We start from the raw sequence: 25,452 nt of genomic DNA, 5'->3' as shown, positions 1-25,452 counted from the left end.
TTGTCCGGGTTGCTGGGAGCTTTGGGGGCCCAATCAGGATGTGATTCCAGGGAGGCCCCTGTCGCCGTTTCCCATGTGAGAATGCCTGCCCATTCCTGACTAGAGTGGGTCAAGGAAGACTGTGTCTGGCTCGCTCTGGCTGAAGTGTAAGATCAGAGAGCTGGATCCCAGTCAACATTCACACATTTCCTTACCATGGGCTAGCCATGTGTGATGGGTACACCTGTCTCGTGGAACAATGGTGACTATCCTATGAGCCCGCAGACTCTGGATAAAAGCAACGCATTATGATAATGTATGTTCTTTCATACAGCAAAGGAAATAAAATGAAAAGGCAACCTAAGGAAAGGGGGGAAATGTTTGCAAACCATATATCTGGTAAGTTAATATCCAAAATATATAAGGAACTCACATAACTCAATATAACCTGATCAGAAAATGGGCAAGGGACTGAAATGGACATAACGGTACTGAGGTAGGGCTGTTAGTCCAGGTGCCAGCTGAGGTGCTTACGTACAATATAAACACACCCTCTGGTGATTTTTTTTTTTTAATTTTTTTTTTCAACGTTTATTTATTTTTGGGACAGAGACAGAGCATGAACGGGGAGGGGCAGAGAGAGAGGGAGACACAGAATCGGAAACAGGCTCCAGGCTCTGAGCCATCAGCCCAGAGCCTGACGCGGGGCTCGAACCCCCAGACCGCGAGATCGTGACCTGGCTGAAGTCGGACGCTTAACCGACTGCGCCACCCAGGCGCCCCACCCTCTGGTGATTTTTAAGGGGCAAAATATATGGTATCATCCCTCAGGGAAGATACCTAAGCCAGGAGTGGTATTGTCTCGCGAGGACCAAACCACCACTGTGTCGTTACGAAATGAAGATTCACCGAAAGACCCCAAAACCAAAGGCGACGAAAGCAAAAATAAACACGTGGGACTACCTCGAACCAAAACCCTGGCAAGCGAACCATCCACAAAACGAAAAGGCAGCGTGTGGAATGGGAAAGGACTATCTGTAAATCGTTGGTCTGATGAGGGATTAAAATCCAAAGAACACATGAAACTTGATAGCAAAAAGTATAATCCAATCCGCACTTCTGGATATACATCCAAAGGAAATAAGTATCTTGAAGACATGGCATTATTCACAACAGCCAAGATACGGAAACAACACAAGTGACCGTGGAAGGAGGATGAATGGATGAAGACAATGCAGTGCACGTAGACACAATATTATTCAACCGTAAAAAGAAGGAAATCCTGCCATTTGCAACAACATGGGTGAACTTGGAGGACCCTATGATAAGTGAAATAAACCAGACACAGGAAGACAAATACTCTACCATCTCACTTATGTGTAGAGTCTTAAAAAGTCAAATTCGTAGGGTGGCTCAGTCGGTTGGGTGTCCGACTCCTGGTTTCAGCTCAGGTCACGATCTCGCAGTTTTGTGGGTTCAAGCCCTGCATCGGGCTCTACGCTGACAGTGCGGACCTGCTTGTGATTCTCCCTCTCTCTCTGCCCCTCCCCCACTCTCCCTCTCTCAAAATAAATAAACTTAAAAAAAAAAAGTCAAATTCATAGAACCGAAGAGTAGAATGATGATTATCAGGGACTGGGGGTGGGGGAAATGGGGAGGTAGTGGTCAAATGGTACAAACTTTAACTTATAAAATTAGTAAGTTCTGGAGATCTGACGTACAGCATAATGACTATAGTTAATAACACTGCATGGGGAACATAATCTCACAGCCACACCCCCCCCAAATGGTAAGCATTTTCCAATATATACATGTATTAAATCATGTTGTACACCTTAAAAAAACATGTTGGGGCGCCTGGGTGGCTCAGTTGTTTAAGCGTCCAACTTCGGCTCAGGTCATGATCTCGCGGTTCGTGAGTTCGAGTCCTGCGTCAGCTGGGCTCTGTGCTGACAGCTCGGAGCCTGGATCCTGCTTCGGATTCTCTGTGTGTGTGTGTCTCTCTCTCTCAAAAATAAATAAACATTAAAAATAATAAAAATCATGTTGGGGCGCCTGGGTGGCTCAGTGAGTTAAGTGTCCAATTTCAGCTCAGGTCATAATATCATGGTTCACGAGTTCAAGCCCCTACCTCAACCACCATTAGCTAAGGTCTGTTCAGGTGTCCTGTGTGTAGAGGGCATGGGCAAAGACTGCCTTCTCTTCACCACTGAAGACACTTGTGCTCTCTTTCTTCCAGTAAAAACAAATCTTTCCCGGACACCATCTGGGCTCACGCTGCCCTTCTCCTGGGGAAGGGTTTCCTTTAAGGATGATTCCAGGTACCCTGCCTTTCTCCCTCCTATGGCTCATGAGCTCATCACTGGTCCTTCATGAGCAGCCAAAGCTGGTCCTGACCTGATTAAGCAGAAAAGGAATTAATATATTAAAAGGATATTGGCAGGGTTAGAGAACTAGGCCTGTCCGGAGGTAAAGCCACCAGGAATGCCGCCCAAAACCATGCTGAGGAAGCACGCTGATGAGAGAGCTAGCTGGGGCCGCAGAGCCCTTGCCGCTGCTGTCTGTGTGCCCCCTTCCCGCCACGGCCACTGCAGCCAGTGTGGATACTGCTAGCTGCATGGCAAACGCAGTCTCCCAGCCGCAGCTCGCCCCCAAAGTCACATGCCCTTGGTACCACCTTCCCTTGAGAAACCGATGCCTACGCAAGCTTTTTTCTTCCTGCTTGTCACCTGCATTCTCGAAGTCCTGTCCTAGTACCCCTGACCCATGAATTCCACCCCACGGGCTCCTAACACAAGTTTTCTTGATTCCGTCTGGGAAAAAGCAGGACTCCCAAAGTCAGAAATTTTTCGTGCAATGGCACAAGTGTCCCAAAGAGCCCCAAAGCGTGCGAGATATCCACTCTGCACTCTCCACGGGCTCCCGTCATCTGCTTGGTCCTGTCCCACCCCACCTGGTGGACCCAGGCCCTGAGCCCTGTATTAAGGCTGGACCTGAGATGTTCTGCAGGGGCATGTGAGCCATGAGGGGCCCAAGGGAATCCGGATGGGCCCCTTCTGACAGCCAGCACCAGGGGGTGCTGCCTTGGCTTGGGAACTCCAGAGTTCATTAGGGGGAGGGTGTGGGTGCTCTTTGCGAGGCCCCTTCTTAAGTGGACTCATGGACTGCTAGACCTGGGAAGGCCTTGGGGAGCATCTACTGAGGATCACAAAGTCAAATGGTTACAGGGAGGAGCCAGGCAGGTAATGAATGAGCACAGGGAGCTGAGCAAAGGAAAATAGGGAGCCGTGGGTCTGTGGAGAAAAGCATTTTAGGCGGTAAAATTAAAAAAAAATTTTTTTTTTTTAAGGTGTAGAAATGTTGGCAAGAGAAAGTAGTTGCCTGGGAGGGGGCGAGAGATGGCAGTTGCCTGGGCAAGGTGCAGGAGGGATCCTTCTGGAGTGAGGAAAATGTTCTGCATCTTACTTTGGGCGCTGGTTACTCTGCGTACACAGTTAACAAGGAAACTTCCTCAGATAAAGACGAAAGATAATTTTTTACTTGGGCAAATTAATAAAGTATATCCATAAACCAGCGTGGCTCTGAGGCCACCCATTCGCAAACTTCCGTTCCAAACCGACTTCTTTCTCTAACAAAGGAGGAATCAGAGCCCCCTGAGGGGGGAGAGTGGTCTTCTCCAGGGCGCGGAGGTGGCTCGTCGGCCTTGGGGAAGGGTGACCGCAGGGCTGTCCAGTGGGCCGACTGCGCAAACTCACTCCCCCCCCTTCCGAGCGCTGCCTTTCCGCCCGCGGTCCCCAGGGGCTGGGCAGCCGTCTGCCTCTGCGTGAAGGCGAGCCGGTGGCCCAGAGCGGAGACAGAGAGGAGCGGATGTGATTGGAGCGCCCGCGCCCGGGAACACCCGCCCGGCGCGCAGATTAATCACGGACACAAACTGCACTGACGCTCGGGACTGGCACTGAATTCCAAATGCCGACGCAGAAGACCAAGTTCTGGGAAAAGAAATCTGATCCCGGCAAGGCGGCGGCGGCGGTGCCGAGCGGAACCCACCTGATGGGGCGGGGAAGGCAGGGAGCCTGCTCTCCGGGCGGGCGCTTCGGGCACTTACTGAAGTCTTTCCTGGCCAGCGCCCTGCCCGAGGAGGCACTGGCATCCCTGCTTTACAGGTGCGGGAAGCAAGGCTCTCCGCAGCTTCTCGGGGCCGCAGGACTGAGTTGGGATTCGGAGCCCGCTTGTCTGACACCAAACCCTTGCTCTTTGCTCTCCTCTACCCAGACACCGAGTAGGTGTCTCCAGGAGAGACTCCAAGCCCATCACAAAGCACACGAGTTCCCAGTTTCTGTGTAGGCCCTGTCTGCACGCCAGAGAGAACGGGGGTGGAGATGGGGGGGGGGGGGGAGAGAGCCGGGCGAGAGGGGTGGGGGTGGGGAAAGGCTGCGGCCGCATCCCGGGCCGAACAACCCGCCGGGACCTTCCGGACGCGCGGAGCCCGGCCCTCCAGCCGGCGCCCGCCCTGATTGGCGCTCGCGGCCGGCCTCCAGCTAGCTCACCTGCCCCTCCCAGCCAATCGGGGCCACCAGAATTGGGGCTGTCGCGGGGAGCCGGGGGAGATGCTGCCTGCTGGAGGCTGAGCGGCCCTCCCCGCCGGGTTCCCGCCGGGCCCGCCCCAATCTCGAGGCCGAGCGGCAGGCTGCGCTCCCCGCGCCCCCTCCGCGCCGCGCTCCCCACCCCGCGCGCTTTCCGGCGGCGGGTCCCGGCCCCCGCAGCTCCGCGTCTCCGCTGGCCGGGACGCGCCCCGACGGCGCCCGGAGCCCGGAGCCACCGGCCGACGCCGCCTCCCCGCAGCCTTCTGCCGCGCGCCCGCCCTCGCCCGGAGCCCCAGCGTCTGTGCCGGCCCGGGGGAGAGGGTGGGCCGGGCCCGGGGCCGTCCTGCCGAGGCAGGATGTTCACGTCCAAGTCCAACTCGGTGTCGCCCTCGCCGTCTCTGGAGCAGACTGACTCGGACGCGCTGGACATCAGCACCAAAGTGCAGCTCTACGGAGTGCTGTGGAAGCGGCCCTTCGGGAGGCCGTCGGCCAAGTGGTCCCGGCGGTGAGTGCGCCTTCCGCGCCCGGTGAGGACCGCCTGGGGAGGGGAGCCCAGGGCCTAAGGACCCCGTACCGGCCTCTACATTACCATCCTGCTTCTGACTTCCTTTGTGACCTTGGCCTCGCCCTATTTCACTCAATCCTGGCTCTCCCTGGAAGATACTGAACTCGGTCGGGGCTGGGGTCATTCTGTCGGTTACTGGTCGAGCTGGCGTGGGCCTGCTGGCCTGGGGGCGGTGGGGAATTCTCCGTGGAATGGATATAAGCCCCAGTGGGGACGTAGGGTGTGGGCGGAAGAGATCATGGCCATGGTAGGAGACCATCTGTGTCAAGGTGGGCTAGATTCTCCTGGGGAGGGAGAAGCCCTGTCTCCAGCCAAAGATATCCTCTTGGGATCCCCACTGACAATTCCATCATCTCCACAACCTCCCCCCACCCCACCCCACCCCCCCGCCCCGACCCAGGCATCTAGCATCGGGCTTAGAGGTGGGGTTCCTGTGTCCTACCCCTCTCCCCTACTTCACCTGTGCACACTGCTAGCTCCACCTATGGCCCTGCTGAAAGGCTCAGGCCAGGGGAGAGAGGAAGGGCCAGGAAGGGTCTGTACGCACTGGTGATGGCATAATTTTGGCAACCCCTCCGACTGTCCCTTGAGCTAATTTTTAAAAATCTGGACCCAGGAAAAAGAGTGCCCAGTGCTTCAGACACAGGGGCCTGAAAGGAGGGACTGAGCTGGGGTAGAGAGGCACAGAGACTGAGGGGGGGAGGGGAGGGGATTGATCTGTTGGAAGGGGTGGTGGAGAGGGTCAGAGCAGCCCCAGCCCTGTCTTTCAGACCAGCTTCCCAGTCCCCAACTCAGAGGGGACTCACCAGATGTCAGTCAGTAGCCACTTTCCACTTATAAATGGGCCTAGAAGGTACTGGAGGAAGGGGCTACTTATTGGAGGAAGGTACTGAGGGAATGGCTCACAGCCCTAAACTTGCAGGAGGCTCCCAATGCTGGTTGCAGGAGCAATGGGCTACCTTCTGGACTGTCTCCACCCTCAAGCCAATCAATCTGAGTTCTGAGACTTGCTATTAGAATGGTTTGTAGAACTCAAATCCTGATCCAGCCTCTCCCTGAAGGCATGACCCCTCCAGGAAACTAGGAGTGTGTCTAGATTCTCTTTCCCATCCCACTACGAGTCTGTCCTGAAGCAGAGCCTTAGATGTTTCCAGAACTACAGATCACAGATCACAGAGATGTGGTTGGTTCTGATGTTCTATTTGGATTAATAATTTAATATTTCTACAAGACCATACATAGAACGAAAGGAGGTGTGTGTGTGTGTGGGGGGGGGGGTGTTCCACGTTTTCCATAGCTAGTTTCACATACCTTTGTTGGTTCTGCCAGGTTTCTTTCTGGGATTTAATGGGATATAGGTTACTTGCATTCCTCCCAAGTTAAACTTATGTCTCCTCCCCTAAAAGAAGGCCTGGGGGAGCTTGGAGGGCATCTTATGAGGGGCTTCCAGGGCTGTGCTGTCTAAGACGCACTTCCTGAGTGCCAGGAGCAGCCTTGTCTCTACCCGCACAGCCTAGTAGGGTGGGTGGGGTGGGAAGGCTGCTTGTAAATTCAAGTACCATTAGCACGAAGCTCCCTCTCCAGCCTCCAGGCAGCCACTGCCCCTTCTCCATTGGGTCTGGTGGCTACATTGAGGCTGGGTCTTGTCCTCCAGGATTCTTCTTGCCAGCCAATTGCACCCGATCGCATCCCTAGTACTTGCTAGGGGCCTGTGAACTCCAGGATATGTCTCCTAGCCCTCCTCACCCACAGTGGTGGGGACCTAGGCCCTGTACCCACAGTTGATTCCAGGGCTGGGAGGAGTCAGGGGCAAAGGCTCCCAGCTCAAAGCAGGGTAATGGAGCCAAAGGAGGCTTGGGAGGTTTTAGCCCCACGCCCCCCACCTCCACTCCATACTCTCCATCAGCAGCCCCCAAAGCCACTCAAAAACCATCCAGTCTAAGTCAGAACAGTGCACATGCTCTGCAAAGCCAGCTGCAGGTCAAGTCCTCCAGCCTCCTTCTGAGGAGACTGTCACCTTTCCCCCTTCTGGAATTCTGGAGCTGCCACTGGACAGGCTCCCCCTCCCCTGGGGCTCAGGAAAAAACTAACAGTCATTTGGGGTGGGGGAGGCATGATGCTAAGCTTAGTCCCCTCCCCCTTTCCAGCAGGGCCCCCTGGGCCCTGCTTCCCCGTTTGTGAAATGGAGTCTCTGGACTTCAGCTAATTAGCAGCCACAGGAAGGCTTGGGGAGGGGGCAGCCCAGCCCTGCCACTGCAGAGCCTTGCCATTAGGGCGATCGATGCTCTAGCTGGGCAGCTAAGGGGAGGGGGCCTGGAAAGTCTCCCGAGCTGCATAAATAACGGATGGGCAAGATGGAACCGGCCGTGGCCAGCTGGGTTCTGTAAAACCTCTTCCGCTCAGGCTCAGGGCCCATCTTGGGACCTGTGCCTCCAAACCCTACTGCCTGAGCAGCCTTGCCCTTCCTGGGATGGGAAGATGCCCTTGAGCTAAAGGATCAGCTTTCCCCCTCCCCCCCCCCCCCAACACACCGTGGGGAACAAAAGGGGAAAGGAATCAAAACATTAGTTAGAAGAGATAAGGAGCTGGGAGAGGTGTCTAGAGGGTAAGATTGATTGATGACTCTGTCCTCCCTAGTTTGTGAGCAGGGTTGATGCAGAGGCCTGGCCGCTCAGAGACAAGGAGGAAAGGTGAGGAGGGCATCTCAGCCTCAGCCAGCATCAGCTTGCAGTGGGGCCAGTCCCTCAGGCAGGCCAACCTTCCCAGGGTGCAGTCTCTCCCTGGCCTCTGTCCCTCCCCGCAGTGCCCCCTGAACAAATGCCAGGGCCAGAGACCCTGATGAGGAAGGCCCAGCCAATTCCTGCAGCTTCTGCGCTCCTCCCTGTTCCTGCTTCCCCCCATGTAAGGTGGCCAACGGGCCCCGAACCCGGCCCAGCAGCAGCTCACGTGCACGCTGTCCTGCCGGACCAAATGCTCACGCTCCTGGAACATTGGTGGGTCTGTGTCTCAGGGAGCTAAGACTCACTTAGTGTCCACTAAGTGCTACATTTCCCACATCTCAGGTTATAACCAGCCCGGGTGTAGAAAGATCATCTGTGCAGATGGTGGTCATCATGCCAAAACGATCCAGGGAGACTTTCTTCCCACCGGGAATTGGGATCTGGGAGTTTCATCCGTGGTTCCGAGATACTGTTTCGTAGAGGTGACGTGGCAATACCGAGCTGTCCCCAAGGGCTGAGGGGAAGAGCCTTGCGTGTCACCTCCACACACCAGCCTCAGCCTCTAGTGACGCTGGGATTTGCTCTTGCTTTCTGGCACACGTGGAATTCTGCACAGCCGTGGGAGGTGTCCCATGAACACAGCTGTAGCATTTCTGCTTGTTTTATCACAGCTGGAAGGTGCCCACAGACTCCTCTTTTTATAATCAGTTTGTGTTCTCCACACTTCTTCCAGTGAGACAGCATGGTGGGAGGGGGCAAGCTGGCAGCTGCGGGATCTCCCCAGATCCTTCTGTCCATGACGCTTGCCCCTTTTGAGGGGGTGGCATCGAGGTTCCACTGAGTCCTTAGCTTAAGGAGATGGGCACAATCTCACAGCTGTACAGTGAAACTATATTAATTCAGGCTTCACTGAATTAATGATTCGCTGGGACTAAGCCTCCCAAAGTTAAGCGAGTTCATACAAACAAGTCATACGTCCCCCATCCCCAACCCCAGGACCAGTCCCTAGTGGCTGTTGATGTCCTGTTTGAAAATGAGTCCCACCTGCATAGGGGTCAGGCCTCAAGCAGGACACTTCAGCTAGCTTATGTCAAGAACTTGGAAATAACAAAGCAATTTCCTTTGAGAGCGGATGGGGCTGTGCCCGAAAGAAAACCGAGGCTTGGCGGCAGGAGCTCTGAGTTCCAGTCCCAGCTCTGCCAGTGACCAGCTTCGTGGGCCAGGCTGAGGCATGAGAGCATCTCCCCTCACTGGCCAGCAGTGTATCTTCTACAAAATGAGGGTGGATCACACTGAGGTTTCTCAACTGTGTTCCATGGATGACTCTAGAGATGCCTTGACTTTAGCACAAGGGGGTGGGGAGCACAGGGAGGGGCTCCAAGGCTCCACCCATTTCACCCAGTGCCTCTGCACTACGATCTGCTTTATAGATTAACCCTGTCTTTACTGTATTGTCTGAAGAATTGCACTAACATTTTTTAAAAGTCCCTTGGGCTTGATGCTCTGCATAAACCCTAACTTGTCATCACTCGTGCCCTTCACAGGTAGGATTCCTGTTGTTCTACCGCCTCAGACCTAATGCCACACAAGTGGCCCAGGCCAGGATGAGCACTCCCTGAGCATACCAGGCCACCCGGAATGAGCAAAAAGGGACACACACGGTGGGGGTGGGGGGGGGCAGGGGGGAGGGCTGTGTCATTTCTACCATCCTTCTATCAATTCTGAAAAGGACTTCTGATAAGCTGTCCTTTCCCGGCTCCAGGATTCACCTGGCTCCAAACCCACACTCGTTCTCAATGCCTGAAAGGCTGAGGGATAAGGGAGACTGGGTGCTGGTCCTCTTCTGGAAGGTTGTATCTGGGGAAGAAGGGGCAGCCACGCTAGATAGCCACCTTCCTGAGAAACGTAACCCACGGGTGGCTCCCACGTTTACTGGACTCGCGCCGCCATCTGGAGAGTGAGTTAACTTTATCCCAAGGAACTCCAAACCAGCACCCGGGCTTCTGTGTTCCTCACGAGGCTCTAAACTCTTGTTTCCTTGTTTATGGAAGGAATGCGCCATCCACTGTAGGCAGTCCTTGTTGCACGAACTCAGCTCATCCCTCTCTCTCCCCCACCCTACCCCGTGGCCACATGGCCACACCCGCCTCTCACACAAGGTATCTGTGAGTCTGGTAGACTATGCTGAAGAGAAGGTTTGGCAGTGAGAAAGGCGGAAGAGGCATTTAAATCACCGAAGTGTGAACGCTGTCTCATTGAGTGCTGGCGCCCTGTCTTCTCAAGCCTTCCAGGCACCCCTTCTTGCCATCAGCGGAGATGGGATTTTTCACCACTGTCTCTAGACACTGTAGGACCCAGACTCCCACATCTTCTCTGGGTCCTCTCTCCTCTGCGCTCTCCCATAAGCCCTCCTCCCCACAGCCCGCCAGGATTTCCCCTGACTCCAAATTTCTCTCTGTGCTCCAAGACCCTTTCCAGTCCCCACTCCCATGCTTGGCTTCTGCATCCCCAAAGAAGAAGTTCAGCAAAGTAGATCCCTTTCTGTCTTAAGCAGGACCTGCCCAACTCAGGAAGGACCCGTGGGCCTAAGCGGCATGTTCTCTCACTTTCAGCTGGATTGATCGCGAGGCCAGTGTTGACCATCCAGCTCTGGCTGAGCCTTTGTCGCTTTCAGAGCACCGAGGAGGGGAGTAAAAGGTGGAGGCAAAGCTTAGGAAATCCCTCCAGGGTCCCCTTGTCTGTGTTGGGTGGCACCTGTCTCCACCTTGTCCACCTAAGCTGGCAGCTCCCCTCATTAGCAAGAAGCAGCCCCACCCTGCTCTGGTCCCCTTACTGCCCCTCCCCCCACACCACTGCCCACTCTGTTTGCACTTATCTGCTGGCAATCCCAGACATATTTTGATAACCTTGAACACACTGTTCTTTACATATGCTGTTCCTTCTGCCTGGAATGCCCCCCTCCCCCTTTGGCTTCCTCCCAGATTCCTAACACACTCCTATTCATTCTTCAAAACCCTGCTCAAGCTGTCACCTCCTCTCTGAGAATGCCCTTGGCTGGACACCTAAACCATTTCATTCCTCCCTGGTCTGCCCCCTTCCTGTACCCCATACAAACTTGCAAGTCACTGTGTATCCTGGTGCTTTATGGTGTCCCAGGGTATCCTGGTGCTTTACAATGTCTCAGGGTATTCCAGTGCTTTCCAATGCTGTAGTTTCCTCTGGTGCTTACAGTGTCCCAGGGATCCTGGTGCTTTACAGTGTCACAGGGTACTCGGTGCTTTACAGTGGTGCAATGCATCCTGGTACTTTGTAATTATCCCAGCTCCCCCACTTACCAGCTGTGTGATCCGGGGCACATATTACTTAACATCTCTAGGCTACAGTTACCTCACCCAGCTGATGCGAGGGGTGAATGAGTTAACACACACAACGGTGCCTGGCACAAAGGAGGAGCTCGATTAGCTGTTCGTTTTAATTATTGATTTCTATCCTCTCTCGCCTGCATTTGACTTTAAGCAACTCGAGGGCAGGGAGTCATCCAGCCCCAGGGCCCCGCCTGGCCTTACCAGGTGACTCGTGAATGTTCGCCCCACTGAGCTGACCAGTGGCTTGCAGTCTCTCCTCGGGGAAGGGCTCCAGGAGGACCGACAATTTCAGGTGATGAGTGACCAGGAGGGGCCATATGGAGTGGAGAGCAGGGCCCGGCGTCCAGAGCACCGCAGTTGAGAACACGAGCTGCGTCTGTGGACGGAACTGAGTTCCAAGTCTGCCTCTTACTAGCTGCTTAATCTCCCTGTGCCTCCGTTTCCTCAGGCTACAGAAACACAAATACCCCCATCTCTTAGAGTGGCTGTGAGAGATTTAAAAAGATAACGCAGGAGCACCTGGGTGGCTCGGTTGGTTGGACTTTCGGCTCAGGTTCGGTCCCCGAGTTCAAGCCCCGCTTTGGGCTCCACGCTGATGGTGGGGAGGGAGCCCGCTTGGGATTCTCGCTCTCTCCTCTCTCTCTGCCCTTCCCCTACTCACACTCTCTCTTAAATAAGTTAACTTAAAAAAAAATGACAATGAAACACTTAGCAAAGTGAGCGTCTTGGCACCTTGCAAACGCCCCTTAACCTGGACGTGAAAATACTATTCTTTAGGGCCTGAGAGAGAAGGCAGCCGGCCCTGCAGACCCCTGCCCACGCTCACACTCTCTGGGCTGCACTTCAGCCTCGTGGGGCTGCCGAGGAGGGGCCTAGGGCTGGAGACAAAGCTGCGCCCAGGACTGAAGGTGGCCCTGGACGGAAGGCTTCAGACAGGAGGGAGCAGCAGATGCAGGAAAGTGCCTGGTGCTTGCAGGACAGGAGCAGGCCAGCCGGTAGGAGCCTTGTGAGTGCAAATGGGAAAGGAGGCCAGGGGAGGTGGCTGCAGACACCGAACGTAATAATAAATAATAGCAGTAATAAAAGTAAATGTTCATTGAATACTTACCACGTGTCACACAATATTCTAAGTCTTTGTGAGACCAAACTGATTTAATGATCCCAACAACCCTAAGAGATACAGCTACTATTATTATCCTCAGTCATACCTGGACCTGAGGCGTCGCGATCAGGTGACTTGCCCCGATCACACAGCTGCTATGTGGCAGAGCTCTGACTCTTGGCTAGCCCCGCCATGGTACCTACTGCCCCTGGCCCACCGGTTTGCTGCCCGGGTGCCGGCACGAACAAACGGGGAAGCGGCTCCACATGCAGAATAGGAGCAGGGACTGTGGTCTGTGGGTTCCAATCCCAGCCCCACCTCTGCCCTAGTTGGGTGACCTTGTACACATTACTTCACCTCAGTTTCCTCATCTGTAAAATGGGAACAAGAGTCCTGCCTTCCAGGATTGTTACATAGATCAAATACTCCGGTACATGTAGAACACTTAGCGGGGGAGCCAACATAGGGGAACAGCTGAATAAGTGGGGATTACCTGCAGCCCTTGCACAGCCGGCCAACTTGTAGGGCACAGAAGGAGATGGCTTCTGGCTTGCAGTCAGAATGAGATTGTCTGGGAGCAAGGGGACTTTGACGAAAGGGACAGGAAGACGAGGTGCCCTTCTGTGCAGGGGCACTCGGGTCCTGGGCCCCCACCTGCTGAGAGGAAGCTGAGAATCATCGGCTGGAGCAGTGAGCTGTCACTGAGACAGGTTTATGAGGAAAGGTGGCTCTTTGGGACCTGGAAGGCTGCCTGCCAAATGTGCCCTTTGTTGGGCGATACTCATCCCTGCCAGCCGGGGAGTCACCCTCCTCCTCCAGGTTCATGCCAGCTCCTCTCCCTTGACCCTAACCCCCACCCAAACCAAGCTGAGAACAGCTGGAACGAGGCTGGGCTGGCATGCATGGTGTGTGGGCCCTTGGTGTTCCCAGTGATCTGATCCTGCCGCCTTCTGCCTGGCTCCTGCTGCAGCCACACCATAGCCTCTCAGTTCCTTCCAGGGCCCGACACACTTCCCACCCCAGGACCTTTGCACCTGTGGCTCTTCTGCCTGGAACATCTTTCTTCTCCTCAAATGTCACCTTCCTAATCAGGCTTTCCCTGACCACCCTGTTTAATATTGAAACCCGAAACCTACCCCCCACCCCGCCACCCCTCACCCCATTACTTACTTAACCCTGCTTTATTTTCCTCTATAGCATTTATTAGCATCTGGTAAATGGCCTCTCTCTCTTATTTATTTACTGCCTGCTTCCCCACTACACATACTCAAGTATAAGCTCTATGGGGACAGGGATTTGTGTCTCTCTTGCCCACAATTCTATCCCTAGCACCAAGGACATTGCCTGCTACAGAGTAGGAACTCAGCGATAAATCTTCACAGCAGCCCCCAAGAGACATATACATGCATTCCTTATTTTATAGAGAAGCTTTGAAAGGGAGGCTCAGCAAGACTGGGAGCTTGCCTGAGACCATGGCTTGAAGGATGGGGATTGTTTGACTCCAGAGCCCCTGTTCTCTCCCTGCCTGTGAGTCATGTGATCACCTACTGATCACATCCTTCCCTTCCCCAACCAAGTCCCTGGCACAATGCTTTACCCTCAGTGGGGAGGGGTCTCCAGAAGCGTCAGGAAGGCAAGAAGGTATTTGTCTTTATTGGGTTCCCATAACAAAATACCATAGATGGGGATAAACAGTCTCTTAAACTGTTCAACTGTTCTGTTAAACTACAGAAATGTGTGTTCTCACTGTTCTGGAGGCTGGAGATCAAGGTGCCAGCACAGTCAGATTCTGGTAAGGACTCTCTTCCTGGCTTGCAGACGGCTGCCTTCCCCCTACGTCCGCATGTGGCAGAGCGAATGCAAGCCCCCTCTTCTTTCAAGGCCGCAGTCCTATTGCACTATGGCCCCACTCTTTGGGCCTCACTTAACCTTAATTACCTCCTGGAGATCTCATCTCCAGATACAGTCACATTGTGGGTTAGGGTTTCAACATATGTGTTTCAAGGAACACGGTTCAGTCCATCACAGTATTTCAGAAGCCATTGAAAGGAGGGGAGGAGGGCCCCAGGAGGCAACCCTGTGCTGGTCTGTCTCACACTTCCCTAGGGTGATGCATATTCAGAGCATGGGAAGGCATCACTCAGCCCTGTCCTGGGCCCTCTGGGAATTGGCAGAATGATGAGCAGAACCTCATTTCGTCCTCAAAATAACAGACGAGATAGGTGTTCTCATCCCCATTCCATAGGTAAATAAACTGAGACTCGGAGAGGTGAGCTTACCTGCCTAATGCCCCTCAGCCAAGAAATGGTAGGTCTGTCTGATGCCGAAGCCTATGCTCTTAACTACTTTGTGAAGTTCTTTGAAACAGGCAGGGGGCATCTCCCTTGGCCCATGGGTCACAGGGGGCGTGGCCCTGTCCCCCGGGAACCCAGCATCTCCTCAGGACAAGAAGAACACCTGGGTATATTGGTGCTGGGTGCCAAGTGCACCGACCGGTCAGCAAGTTCAGGAAGAGCTCAGACAGCACTGTAGGCTGGACTGGTCACCATGGAAGGGCTCAGCCAGATGAAAAGCGACAGGGAGGGCTTTCCAGGGACAACTGCAATGCAAAAAGTAGTGAGGTGGGGATGGTGAGTTTGGTATTGGCTTGGGACAGAGAAGCTGAAGGGCAGAAGTGGTGGGAAAGCTGAGAGGATGGGCAGGGGTCAGGTGCTGGCCGGCCCAGACTGTCCCCGCAGCTCTGCAGAGGGTGGTATTTACGTGTCCTTTCTCCCTGGGGGGCAGAGAGACCTGGGGGAAGAGCTGGCGTGAGCAGAAGTCCGCAGCTCCCTCCGGTATCCGGCTGGGCCGAGAGGGTCGGTGCAAATAAAGAACAAGGGTTGGCTTGAGGCTCGCACCAAAGGACAAAGCTGAGCTTCTCTTTCCTGGGGGAGGGGAGGTGGCAGCTGTCCCGGGGACCCTCCCCCAGCAGCTGTGGCCTCAGGAAAGATCCCGGGGCTGATGGACTTCCGGAGATAAACTGGCTTTCTGTTACCTCCGGCCATTTTTCTGGCCCCTGACAAGAGGGGGCCTCCAACCAGTAGTGTGCCGGTAAATGGCTGACAACTGGCTCTCTCGGGGGTGGTGGGGAGCCCTGTTTGTATCATTTGATGATTTTCCTGGTGTAACTGCTCCCACTGTGACTGATATCAAGCTACCGACGCGATGTTACTGAATGCGGGGCAGGGGAGAGAGTCACCCTGCCGGCTCCTGTCAGCCCTTCTGAGTGGCTCTGGCGCCCATCCCTTCCCCTGATCCTGCTGCGATAACAGCAGTGTTCCCGGGGGCCCTGGGAGCAAGGGACCAGTCGCCGTGCTTGTCCCTGAGCCTCAGGGTTTTGAGACCCAGCTGGATCTTTTCCTGGAATTGTACTTGGTGTTTCATTACGGTCAGCTCCGATCATCGGTCCTAGGAGAGCCTCCAGGCTGGGTCCAAGTGCTCTGCCCGTTGGCATCAGGCGGTCACCTCCACAACAGTCAGAAAGCACCAGGTCCCAGAAGTCCTAAGTTAGACGTGAGTCCCAGAAGGAGGCCATGAAGCACGCAGACAAAAGGGAGTGCTGGCGTCACATGGAGGCTGCAGGCCTGCCCTCGCCAGCCTGGTCCGCACGTTGGGTTCAATTGTCAGTTTCACGATTCCTTGTCAGAAGACCCATCCTGGAATTATGCACAATCTCTTAGTGAGGTGGGGATGGGGGCGGCTTCTAGGCTCTGTTCTCCTAGGGCAGAGAGGCTGAAGGGCAGATATGGTGGGAAAGCTTTCTTCTCTCCCTTCTCCCCCTTCTCCTGGGGTGGACCCTAAGGGACTGGAGGTGATGGCTCGGGGGATGAAGGTACCGGAGGGGAAGGACTACAGATGCCCTCCTGTGCCAAGGGTGGCGGTGCAGCGGGACAGAGGCAGTTTGGGCTTCCCAGTCCAGCTGCCCACCGGTGTGAGGGTCAGGATGCCGATGGCAGCGGGTGACTGGCCAGCAGGGGCCTCTGCGCACATGTGGAACACGAGCTGGTGAGGCTGAGCCTGAGCTGGTGAGCCCACGGGCTCTCCACGTGAGTGCTGGGCCCCCCGAGGCCTTGCTGTCCCAAGACACCTCACCCTTTTCCTCCTTATTGCCCCTTCTTCCCCACCACCCACTGTAGGTTTTTCATCATCAAAGAGAGCTTTCTTCTTTACTACTCTGAGAGCGAGAAAAAGAACTTTGAAACCAATAAATACTTCAATATACACCCTAAGGTGAGGCAGCCTCTCCCCAGGGCCACAGTGGGTAGGACCCCATGGGGACAATGAGGGAGGGTGTCCTGCAAGGGTGGAAGATAGTCTCTTTTCTTGCTGTGGTCTAGCAGAGAGTCTGGAGAATGAATCCTTCTTGGGGCACAGGACTCCTGCCCCCTACGACTCTTGCTGGGCCCCGAGCCTGCCCCAGTCCTTCCTCTTCCTTCTAGGAGTCAGTTCTGGTCTGGCTCCCAGCCTGGGGCCCTTGGCAGGACCTGGCTTTGGCTGAGGGCTCCCAGAGCCCTTAAGTGATGTGGGAGGGGGGGGTGGTGGGGGCTGCCTGTTCTCGTTCTTTCTCAGGGAGTCATCCCCCTGGGAGGCTGCCTGGTGGAGGCCAAGGAAGAGCCCAGCATGCCCTATGCCATGAAAATCTCCCACCAGGACTTCCATGTGAGTAAAGCTCTCCTCTCAGCCTGGACTGAGCAGGGCAGACCGGCTTCCCTGGGAACCTCCAGGCTCCCTGGGGGCAACCGCTCCGGTGGCCTGGCCTGGGAGGGTGTCAGGGTCATAGAGATGTGGGACGGTGGATGGAGGAGCAGAACGGAGGAGATGGAGGAGCAGGCTGTGGGCAGCCTCTGGCATCCCAAGAGTGGGCTCCTCTCAGGTATGCCCGTGGTTCCTCTTCTTGGCAGGGGAACATCTTGCTGGCTGCTGAGTCCGAGTTTGAGCAGACCCAGTGGCTGGAGATGCTACAGGAGTCCGGGAAGGTGTAAGTACTCATAGGCGGGGGGGGCACTTCCAGGAAGTGAATGGTTATGGGCTGGGCCCACCCTGATCACCTAGTGGGAACTGAGGACCCCAGAAAAGGGCAGGGTGAGGGAGAAAACTGTCTGGGTGGTCTTGGAAACAGGGCTGTGGGAGTTGGTTAGAGTGGGCAAGAAAGAACAGGCCAGGATGAGAGGTCTGCCAGGTGGGCTTGGAGCCCAGTGACCTTTGCTTGTCTGGAGTCACAGGTGGCAGACGTAGACCACTTGTCTCCGACTCTTGGGAGCAAATCCAGCACCGCTAGGAGGGTTTGGCTGCCTCCTGACACCCATCTCACCTCCCCAGGTCCACAGTGAATCCTAGCATAGATTGGAGCGGGTGCTTTGTAAATCAGAGTCCAGATCATAGAAACCTCCAGCCCAACACGGTCCATTTACATGTGAACCCCTGTCCCGGCACCTGCTGGATCATGCTTTTAGCTCAACAAATAACACTGCGCATGCCCCATACGAGGCCTGGTGCCAGGTAGTGGCCTGTGGTGGTAGAGAAAGCAGCCTGGGAAGCAATCTCTTCCCTGCTCCAAAGCTGCTGGCCCAGTCCTCGGTGGCCCACTTTTCGGCCTGGGCTGGCTTCCCGGGACTGTAAGTGATCGATGCTGGTGGCATGGCCAGAGCCACGGGAGCCAGAGTGAACGGGGCTGCGATTCTGGAGGAGACAGGATGGGCGAGTACACGCCATGCACGGTCTCCCTCTCCTCTCCCCTTCTGTTGTAACGATTTTGTGTTTCTTCTCTCCTCTGTCCCATCTGCCCTCCCTCCCCAGGACTTGGAAGAATGCCCAGCTGGGAGAAGCCATGATCAAAAGCCTGGAGGCCCAGGGGCTGCAGTTGGCCAAGGAGAAGCAGGAGTATTTAGGTTGGCTGGAGGGATGGACTGGAAGCTGAGGCTCCCTAGGTAGCACTTCAGGGCCGGGGTTATAGCCGGGGCTCGGTGGAGGACGGAGGAGGGGAGCTGGGGCAGGGCTTAGCAGGCTACCAGGAGCCGTAGGTAGAGGCTTGTATGGTGTAACCTGTGTCCTCTTGGCCAGCGTGGCAGGAGGACCTCTGGGCCAGCTTTGTCACTTGTCTATCAGCTGCGTGTCTCCAGACAGGGTAGCCTCTGTAAGCCTTAATTTCCTCATCCTGAAAAGGGTCACGAGAATAGTCCCTAGGTTTGGGAGGTGGGGCCTGGGGATCAGGGGAAATGAGAATGTGCCAGTAAGCATTTGTTTCAGGCACACAGTAAGGGCCCCATGAATGGAGTTGATGTTATCCTGCCCTGGGTTCCCAGGTCCTGAAGTTGCCCCAAACTTCCACCCCCTTGGCCCACTTTCAACCTGACCCTGTGCCCCTGACTGGCTGACAAGTATGCTTTGTTTGGGAAAGAAGAAGGTGAGACTGGGGCTTTGATCCTTTGCCTGGGATCTTCTCCCCTGCTACCTCCTTAGACACCCAGGGCCTCGGTGCTGGGTCCCCTGTGCCTGCTTCAGAACCCCCCCATAGCCCCAGAACCTGCGCCCCCCCACCTGCCAGACACTAGTGCAGGGGAGCAGCACAATTAACAACACTTCTAGGGGTGCAGACACCCCCCCGAGCTTCTGAAGATGAAGCCGCCCCTGTGCGGGGATGGGGACCAGAGAGGAAGGTAGTGGCTGCGGCCAGCATGTCAGCTTCTATCCCCAGGAGCTGGCTCTGCCCGCTGGCTGGCCTGGACATGACAAACCGTTTCCCTGGGAGATCCTGGAAGTGAAGGAGGTTACTGGAAGGCCCTGGCCCCCTCCAGGCCGGAGCCGGACTGAGCTTTCCGTGAGAGCGTGCGCACTTGCTTTGCAGACAAACTGATGGAGGAGACCGAAGAGCTCTGCCTTCAGAGGGAGCAGAGAGAGGTAGGCACACGGAGGCCGAGGCCGCTCCGAATTGCTGCCCCTCCCCCGCGGCCCCTGCTCCGGGGGCCCCTTAACAGCCAAGGTGTACTGGCTTGTGTTCCTGGCATTAGGGACGCATGTAGGGGAGCAAGGCACCCAGAGAACTCTCCAGGAAGTCAGACGGGCAGAGCAGGGGCACCGTGAGGTGACCGTGCTTGGGACTTGCTGTGGCTTCTTGTCAGAGAGCATTTGTTCTTGCCAGTCGCCAGAGACAAAAGTAAAAAGGGTAGGTGACCACGTTCTCAAGAAAGCCATCCCAAAATTGTATAAGCTGTATCGGTAGGTAGTGAGCTGCCGATCATCAGTGATCTTCACAGGAGGCTGGGATGGCCTCCGCAGAGGGACTTCTGCACCACGAGGGTGATTGGGTTGGATGAACTCAGGGGTTCCTTCTTCCTCTAAATTACACAACGTAAGTTCCAAAAAAGCCAAGCATTAGCCGGAGGCAGCCTGCACTGGGGAGCCGCTGAAGTCCACTTCATCTGGAATCTCCGAGCGGCATTGGGCCTTGCCTGTTTCTGAAGTGTCATCAGCACCCCTGAAAGGGCACAGTAAGGTAGGGGATAGCACGGCAGACTTGGAGCCAGGCCGCCTATGTTTGTATTTGACCTTCAACGCTTCTAGCTGTGTGACCTTGGACAAGTTACCTAACCTCTCCGGACATCAATAGTCTTTCTTTTTTTTTAAGTTTATTTATTTATTTATTTTGAGAGAGACAGAACAAGAGCAGGGGCAGGGCAGAGAAAGAGGGAGAAAGAGAATCCCAAGCAGGCTCCACGCTGTCGGCACAGAACCCAACGCAGGGCTTGAACTCATGAACTGTGAGATCGTGACCTGAGCCAAAACCAAGAGTTGGCTGCTTAACCGACTGAGCCACCCAAGCACCCCTGAACATCAATATTCTTACATGAAAAGTGGAGACAATGGAACCCGTCTTATTAAGATGTGAAGATTAAGTGAGATGTTATATATAAAGCACTTGGCACATAGTATGTGCTCAGTGAGTATCTGTGTTTGTTAGCATCATAATCATGTTATTACTCATTATGGGCCCATTCTGTGAGTCAACTACCCGAGGCCTGAAGCTGCAAAGTGCCTTTCCCATAGGAGAGCCTGATTCAGCCCACTTCTCTTCGCCCAGTCGGTTTTTTCTTGTGCCCGTAGGGCTGGGCCCATCTGCCTGGGCTCAGTGCCTCCCTCTGTGACTTTTCTCTTGCGAACCACCTTTCCCAACCACCCTTCACTGGGCTCTGAGACAGGCCCTACTGTCAAGAAGCATCCTGTCCCTGCAGCACCCCAAATATCCCCAGGGCCCAGGACTGCACCTGGCCCAGGATGAGTGCTTGATAAATGTTTGTGGAATGATTCACCGAGCGAACATTTTTGATTCTTGTCATTTCACATTACATCTTGATTTGAATCTAGTAGGACGATCCAGCCTCATTTTCCTTCTTCAGACTTTTACCAGATCTTCTTGCCCGTGTATTCTCCCAGCTGGACTTCAGACTCATTTCGTCATTTGACGCCAACAGGAAAAACCAAACCCAAACAAACAAGAAACACACCCCCAAAGCCATGGAGGCTTTGCGTTAGGATTCCATGGATTTGAGGCTTGGCGTGGTGACAGCACTGAGCCTTCTCCCAGCCGTGCCGTCTGGGCGTCCGTGCCTCCACGCTCTCATCTGGGTCCTGCATTAGAGTCTTGGCATTTTCTTCACACGGTTCTGCCATTTTGACAAGGGAGCCTTCTGGTGGCTTGTCAGCAACCTGAAGACAGGTAATTGAGGAAGCCAGGAGGTGGGATGGAGTGACAGACACTGCCACCGGCAGGGAGAGAGACAGACTTATCCATCAGAGAGGCTAAATCTGGGGCAGCAGTCAGCTGGAGGAAAATTTAGACACTCTATCTAGGTCTTTAGCCGGGAAATGAGGCCAGTGGAGACCCACCGCACGCAGGCCTCACTTAAAGCTGTAGCACGTTGAAGGAGCGAGGCCTGTCAGCTGTGAGCTCCCTGGTCTGGTGCTACAAGACCGGAGCGAGACTCACTCGGGCCCAGCTGATCCCCCGTGAAGGCTGCTGTGAGCAGGCGGAAAGGGAGAGGGCTGTGCCCAGGTCCGTATTCCCACATCAGCTGCGCGCTGCAGATCAGGAACAGAAATCACTGCTTCCCTGACTTGCTCATCCATATGATGGGTTTTCTTGTCCCCTGCATCTTTCCCATCTCCACTGCAAGGTTCAGAGGTTGTCTGGGTGCGCGTTGGGCCGCTTAGAAAGGCCTCGGGTACAACAGCCCAGTGATAACATGAAGATTCTCTGATCTTTAAGAGGCAGTCTGGCCTAAAGAAGGACTCAGGGTCTGGACCCCGGAGACTCATATTGGAGTCTCAGCTCCATCACTGACTGTGTGGCCTTGGGTAAGTTAACCTCTCTGAGCCTCAGTTGCTCTATCTGTGATGCTCTGATAAGAGTTGATGGCTGTGGCTGCCTAGTTCCTGGGTCGCTGTGAGGCTCAATGAAATCAAAGGCAGCAGAGTGCTTTGTGGACGGGCAGGGCCCATGCAGATGTGCGCTGTGCGGTGATGCGGCCCCGACCTCCTCCATGTGGAAGGGAGGACCTGAGACTCTGGAGGCACGAGCAGAGAGCACGGGGTGAGCCAGCCTGGGCTCATCTGCCCCGGGGCCAGAAGGCCATGCCCTTCCTTGAGCCCTTCGTCAAGTGTCCCTGGCTTCTTGTGACCTCATCTCTCATCCCTGGAGGAGGGCAGCCCGACTACCTTTCCTTCTCTCGCTGAACTCAGAGAGCTCAGCCTTGTATGTGGGTAGGCACCTAGGAAATCGAAATGCCCAGGGCCCATTAGGCAGGCATCTTGCCCCCCAGGTTGCTCCCAGTCAGAACATAGACTCTTGGTGTTGGGAAGAACCTGTCACTTCAAGGGGAGGCTCTTTGCTCACCTCCCTGATGGATGTTTTCTTGCTTCTGTGATGGGCAACTCATGACCTCTGGCGGGATTCTTCACCTTGTTGCTCTGTGGCTTGAAGACTCTTCCTTTCATTGAGCAGGAATCTGCCTTCTAGTGACCTCTTCCCAACCCCGTACTCCTGCAACTTAAGTCAGGCCCAGGAGTCAGAAGAACAAGCACTAGATGGTGGAAGAGGCTTTAGCTGCAGCGGGTCCTGGCTGACCTCAACCTATGACAAGGTTGCCGCAAGCTCTCGTACCGTCTTGGCCGCAGGAACAGAAGGTTCTGGCCGCTTCAGGTTTTCAGGTCCGGCTATCATCAGTCTTCTAAGGCTCCACCTGGACATCAGTGTTAGCTAAGAGTCACACAGGGAAATCGAAAGGTAGAAAAGAAGTGAGCGACTGGAAAGAAGGTTCTCTTTCTTTGTCCTCATCCATGTGTAGCTTTTTTATTATTGTTAATGGTAGAAATCATGCTCTTTGCAGAACACCTGGAAAACAAACTTTATTCTTAATCCCACAATTGACACAACTGCTGCCAACATTTTGGTGTTTTTCTTCAGGCTTTAGAGAAATATATATATATTTCTCTATATATATTCTTATATATATATATATATTTTATTTTTGTGTTTATTTTTGAGAGAGAGAGACAGAGCACAAGCAGGGGAGGGGCACAGGGAGAGAGAGAGACAGCAGACAGACAGACAGAATCCGAAGCAGGCTCCAGGCTCTGAGCTGTCAGCACAGAGCCCGATGCGGGGCTTGAACTCACAAACCGCAAGATCATGACCTGAGCCGAAGTCGGCCGCTTAACCGACTGAGCCACCCAGGTGCCCCTATATTTTAAACAAAATAGGATCACAGCAGATATTCCATTTTATGGCCTGCTTTTTCATTATACCTTCATTAACATTTGTACCTTCAGCAATTTTTCATGTCATTCAACGTTCTTTGAAAACGTCAGTTTTGATGACCACGTGCTGATACATCCTACGTGATGTTTCATTTAACTCACCTTCTGTTTTTGTACATCTAGGCTGTTTTATTTTCTTCTTATTATTATTATTTTAGTTTTATAAGTTTATTTCTTTATTTTGAGAGAGAGAAAGCACAAGTGGGGGAGGTACAGAGAGAGAGGGAGAGAGAGAGAATCCCAAGCAGACTCTGCATTGTCAGCATAGAGCCCGATGTGGGGCTCAAACCCACAAACCGTTATATCATGACCTCAGCTGAAGTCAGATACTTTACTGACTGAGCCAGCCAGGCGCCCCTAGGCTGTCTTCACTATTATAAATTATGCCACATTGAGCACCTCTGCACACATGAATCGTGGCCTACTATCTAATTGTTTAGGAGAGGTTCCTTCCTATGGGCAAAATCACGGAGTCTGGGCAAGAACTTTTAAGACTCCTGATGCATATTGACAAATTTCTTTCCAGAAATTTTGTACCAGTTTTCACTCTCAGCCACAGTGCGTGGACATTTCCATCTCGCTCTACCCCACTGCCCGTGTTTCAGTCCCTCCATCACCGACTAGCTACAGCGTGGGGAAGAGGGATGAAGACATGTGTAACTTCGAGCAAGTTCCTTGACCCTTATGTACCTCTGCTTTTCTCATCTATAAAATGAGGACAAAAATATTATCCACTTTCAGAGCTGTTGTAAGGATTACATGAATTAATACATGTAAAGTACTTAGAACGGGAAACTCACAGCGAGTGCTATCATTGTCATTATCATCATATACCAAATCTGTTTCAGAATTCTCTTTTCCATTCCTTTGAATTGCTGTCTATTCTTGAATAGATACTACACAGCTTCAATTTATAATACTATCCATCGTTTACTAAGCACTTACTATGCGGCAGACAGTTTGCGTGGATTAGCCCGGGTTACCCTCCCATGAACCCTACAAGGTGGTATTGCCCATCCCAGAGAGTACCCCCCCATACCCCTTCTTCTTCCTGCATTGGATCCAGAGGCCATCTAGACCACACCCCCAGTTTCATTTACTATGTATGTGCAAATGTCTCCCCCTTGACAGGTGCAGTCCCTTCTCTCTGCTGAGCTCCAGCCCCTTCTATCCAACCCTTGGCTTCACATCTCCAGCCAATGTCTCAAAGGTACTGCAAACTTAACACGTCCAAGGCCACTTATGATCTTCCCCAGCAGAGCTGATGGTCTAACGCTCCCTATCTCAGGGAATTCACCTCCTCCCATTGTTTGTGCAGATTGGAAACCTGAGAGTTGTGCCTCATCCTGTCCTCCCCATCTCACCCTTTCCCACTCCACCCCCAAGTTCTGCTAGCTACCCCCAAATCTCTAGAAGCTGTCTGGCCACTTCTCTCCATCTCACCACCTTGCTCAAGTTCACACTACTATTAGGTCTTGCTGAACTAATGCAGTGGCTTCCCCCCACCTCCTGCCAGATTCCCTGTATCCCTCCTGGCCCCTTTTCATCCTTTTTCTCCTCACTGCAGCTGGAGTCATCGTTTAAAATGGAAATCGGATTGCGTTCCCCTACTTTCTGCTCAAAACCTTCATTGTTTGTTCTGACTCCGGAAAACCACAAAATCCTCAGCATAGCCCAAGGCGCTGTGTGGTCAAGCTTCCCTCCTGCTGTTCACCCTCACTGTGGGCCCAGCGGTGTGGGAATGTCTTGGTTCTTTCAGGTTCTGCAGGTTTCTGAAGGGCCTTTGCACATACTGATCCTTGTTCCTGGAATGCTGTTTCCTCTTCCTGCTATTTATGCACCTTCACATGTTGGCTCAAAAATCTGCTCCCCACCCCCCCACCCCCCCGCCAACCACCAATCATTCCCTACTTCTTGTCCAAGACAGCTTTACAAAGAACCATGTTCCCATCCTGCACTTCACATACCTTGGTTTGTAATGATACTCTCGTGTGTGATTATTTTATTAGTTTTTGATTCTTGCACTGAGCTGTAAGCTCCATGAGAACTGAGACGTGTCTGGGTTTGCTCATTCTCACATCCTCAATGCAGAGCCTGGCAGGTCCTTGGTGCCTATTAAACACTCAATAACTATGTGTGGCATGCGTGAATGAATGAAACTATTTTTTAAAAATCCCATTGGGGTTTTTATTGGGATCACATGAGCCTGTAAATTAATTGGGAAGAACCTCCACTGTATTTAGTCTTCCCAATCATTCAGGAGCTTGCATTCTTTTCAAAAGCATAA

At 53.8% G+C, this 25,452-nt stretch overlaps 1 protein-coding gene across 2 annotated transcripts in view; it reads left to right on the top strand.

The window, feature by feature from the left end:
• The first annotated feature begins 4,576 nt into the window (after positions 1-4,576).
• Positions 4,577-25,452, top strand: part of PLEKHD1 (pleckstrin homology and coiled-coil domain containing D1) — a 31,226-nt gene continuing 10,350 nt past the window's right edge. The window contains exons 1-6 of one of the 2 annotated variants that reach the window (XM_086709431.1): positions 4,577-5,067; positions 16,490-16,583; positions 16,923-17,012; positions 17,255-17,331; positions 18,150-18,241; positions 19,198-19,250. In XM_086709431.1, coding sequence (XP_086565557.1) covers positions 4,919-5,067; positions 16,490-16,583; positions 16,923-17,012; positions 17,255-17,331; positions 18,150-18,241; positions 19,198-19,250 — 555 coding nt within the window. In that variant the 5' untranslated portion in view covers positions 4,577-4,918. The remainder of the gene's footprint in view (positions 5,068-16,489; positions 16,584-16,922; positions 17,013-17,254; positions 17,332-18,149; positions 18,242-19,197; positions 19,251-25,452) is intronic. The other variant, XM_086709432.1, reaches the window with a different exon arrangement.

The sequence above is a fragment of the Puma concolor genome, chromosome B3, assembly GCF_028749965.1.
Source record: "Puma concolor isolate L17-30 chromosome B3, mPumCon1.1.hap2, whole genome shotgun sequence".
In the NCBI taxonomy this organism is placed as follows: Eukaryota; Metazoa; Chordata; class Mammalia; order Carnivora; family Felidae; genus Puma; species Puma concolor.
This window is presented reverse-complemented; position numbering and strand designations above follow the sequence as displayed.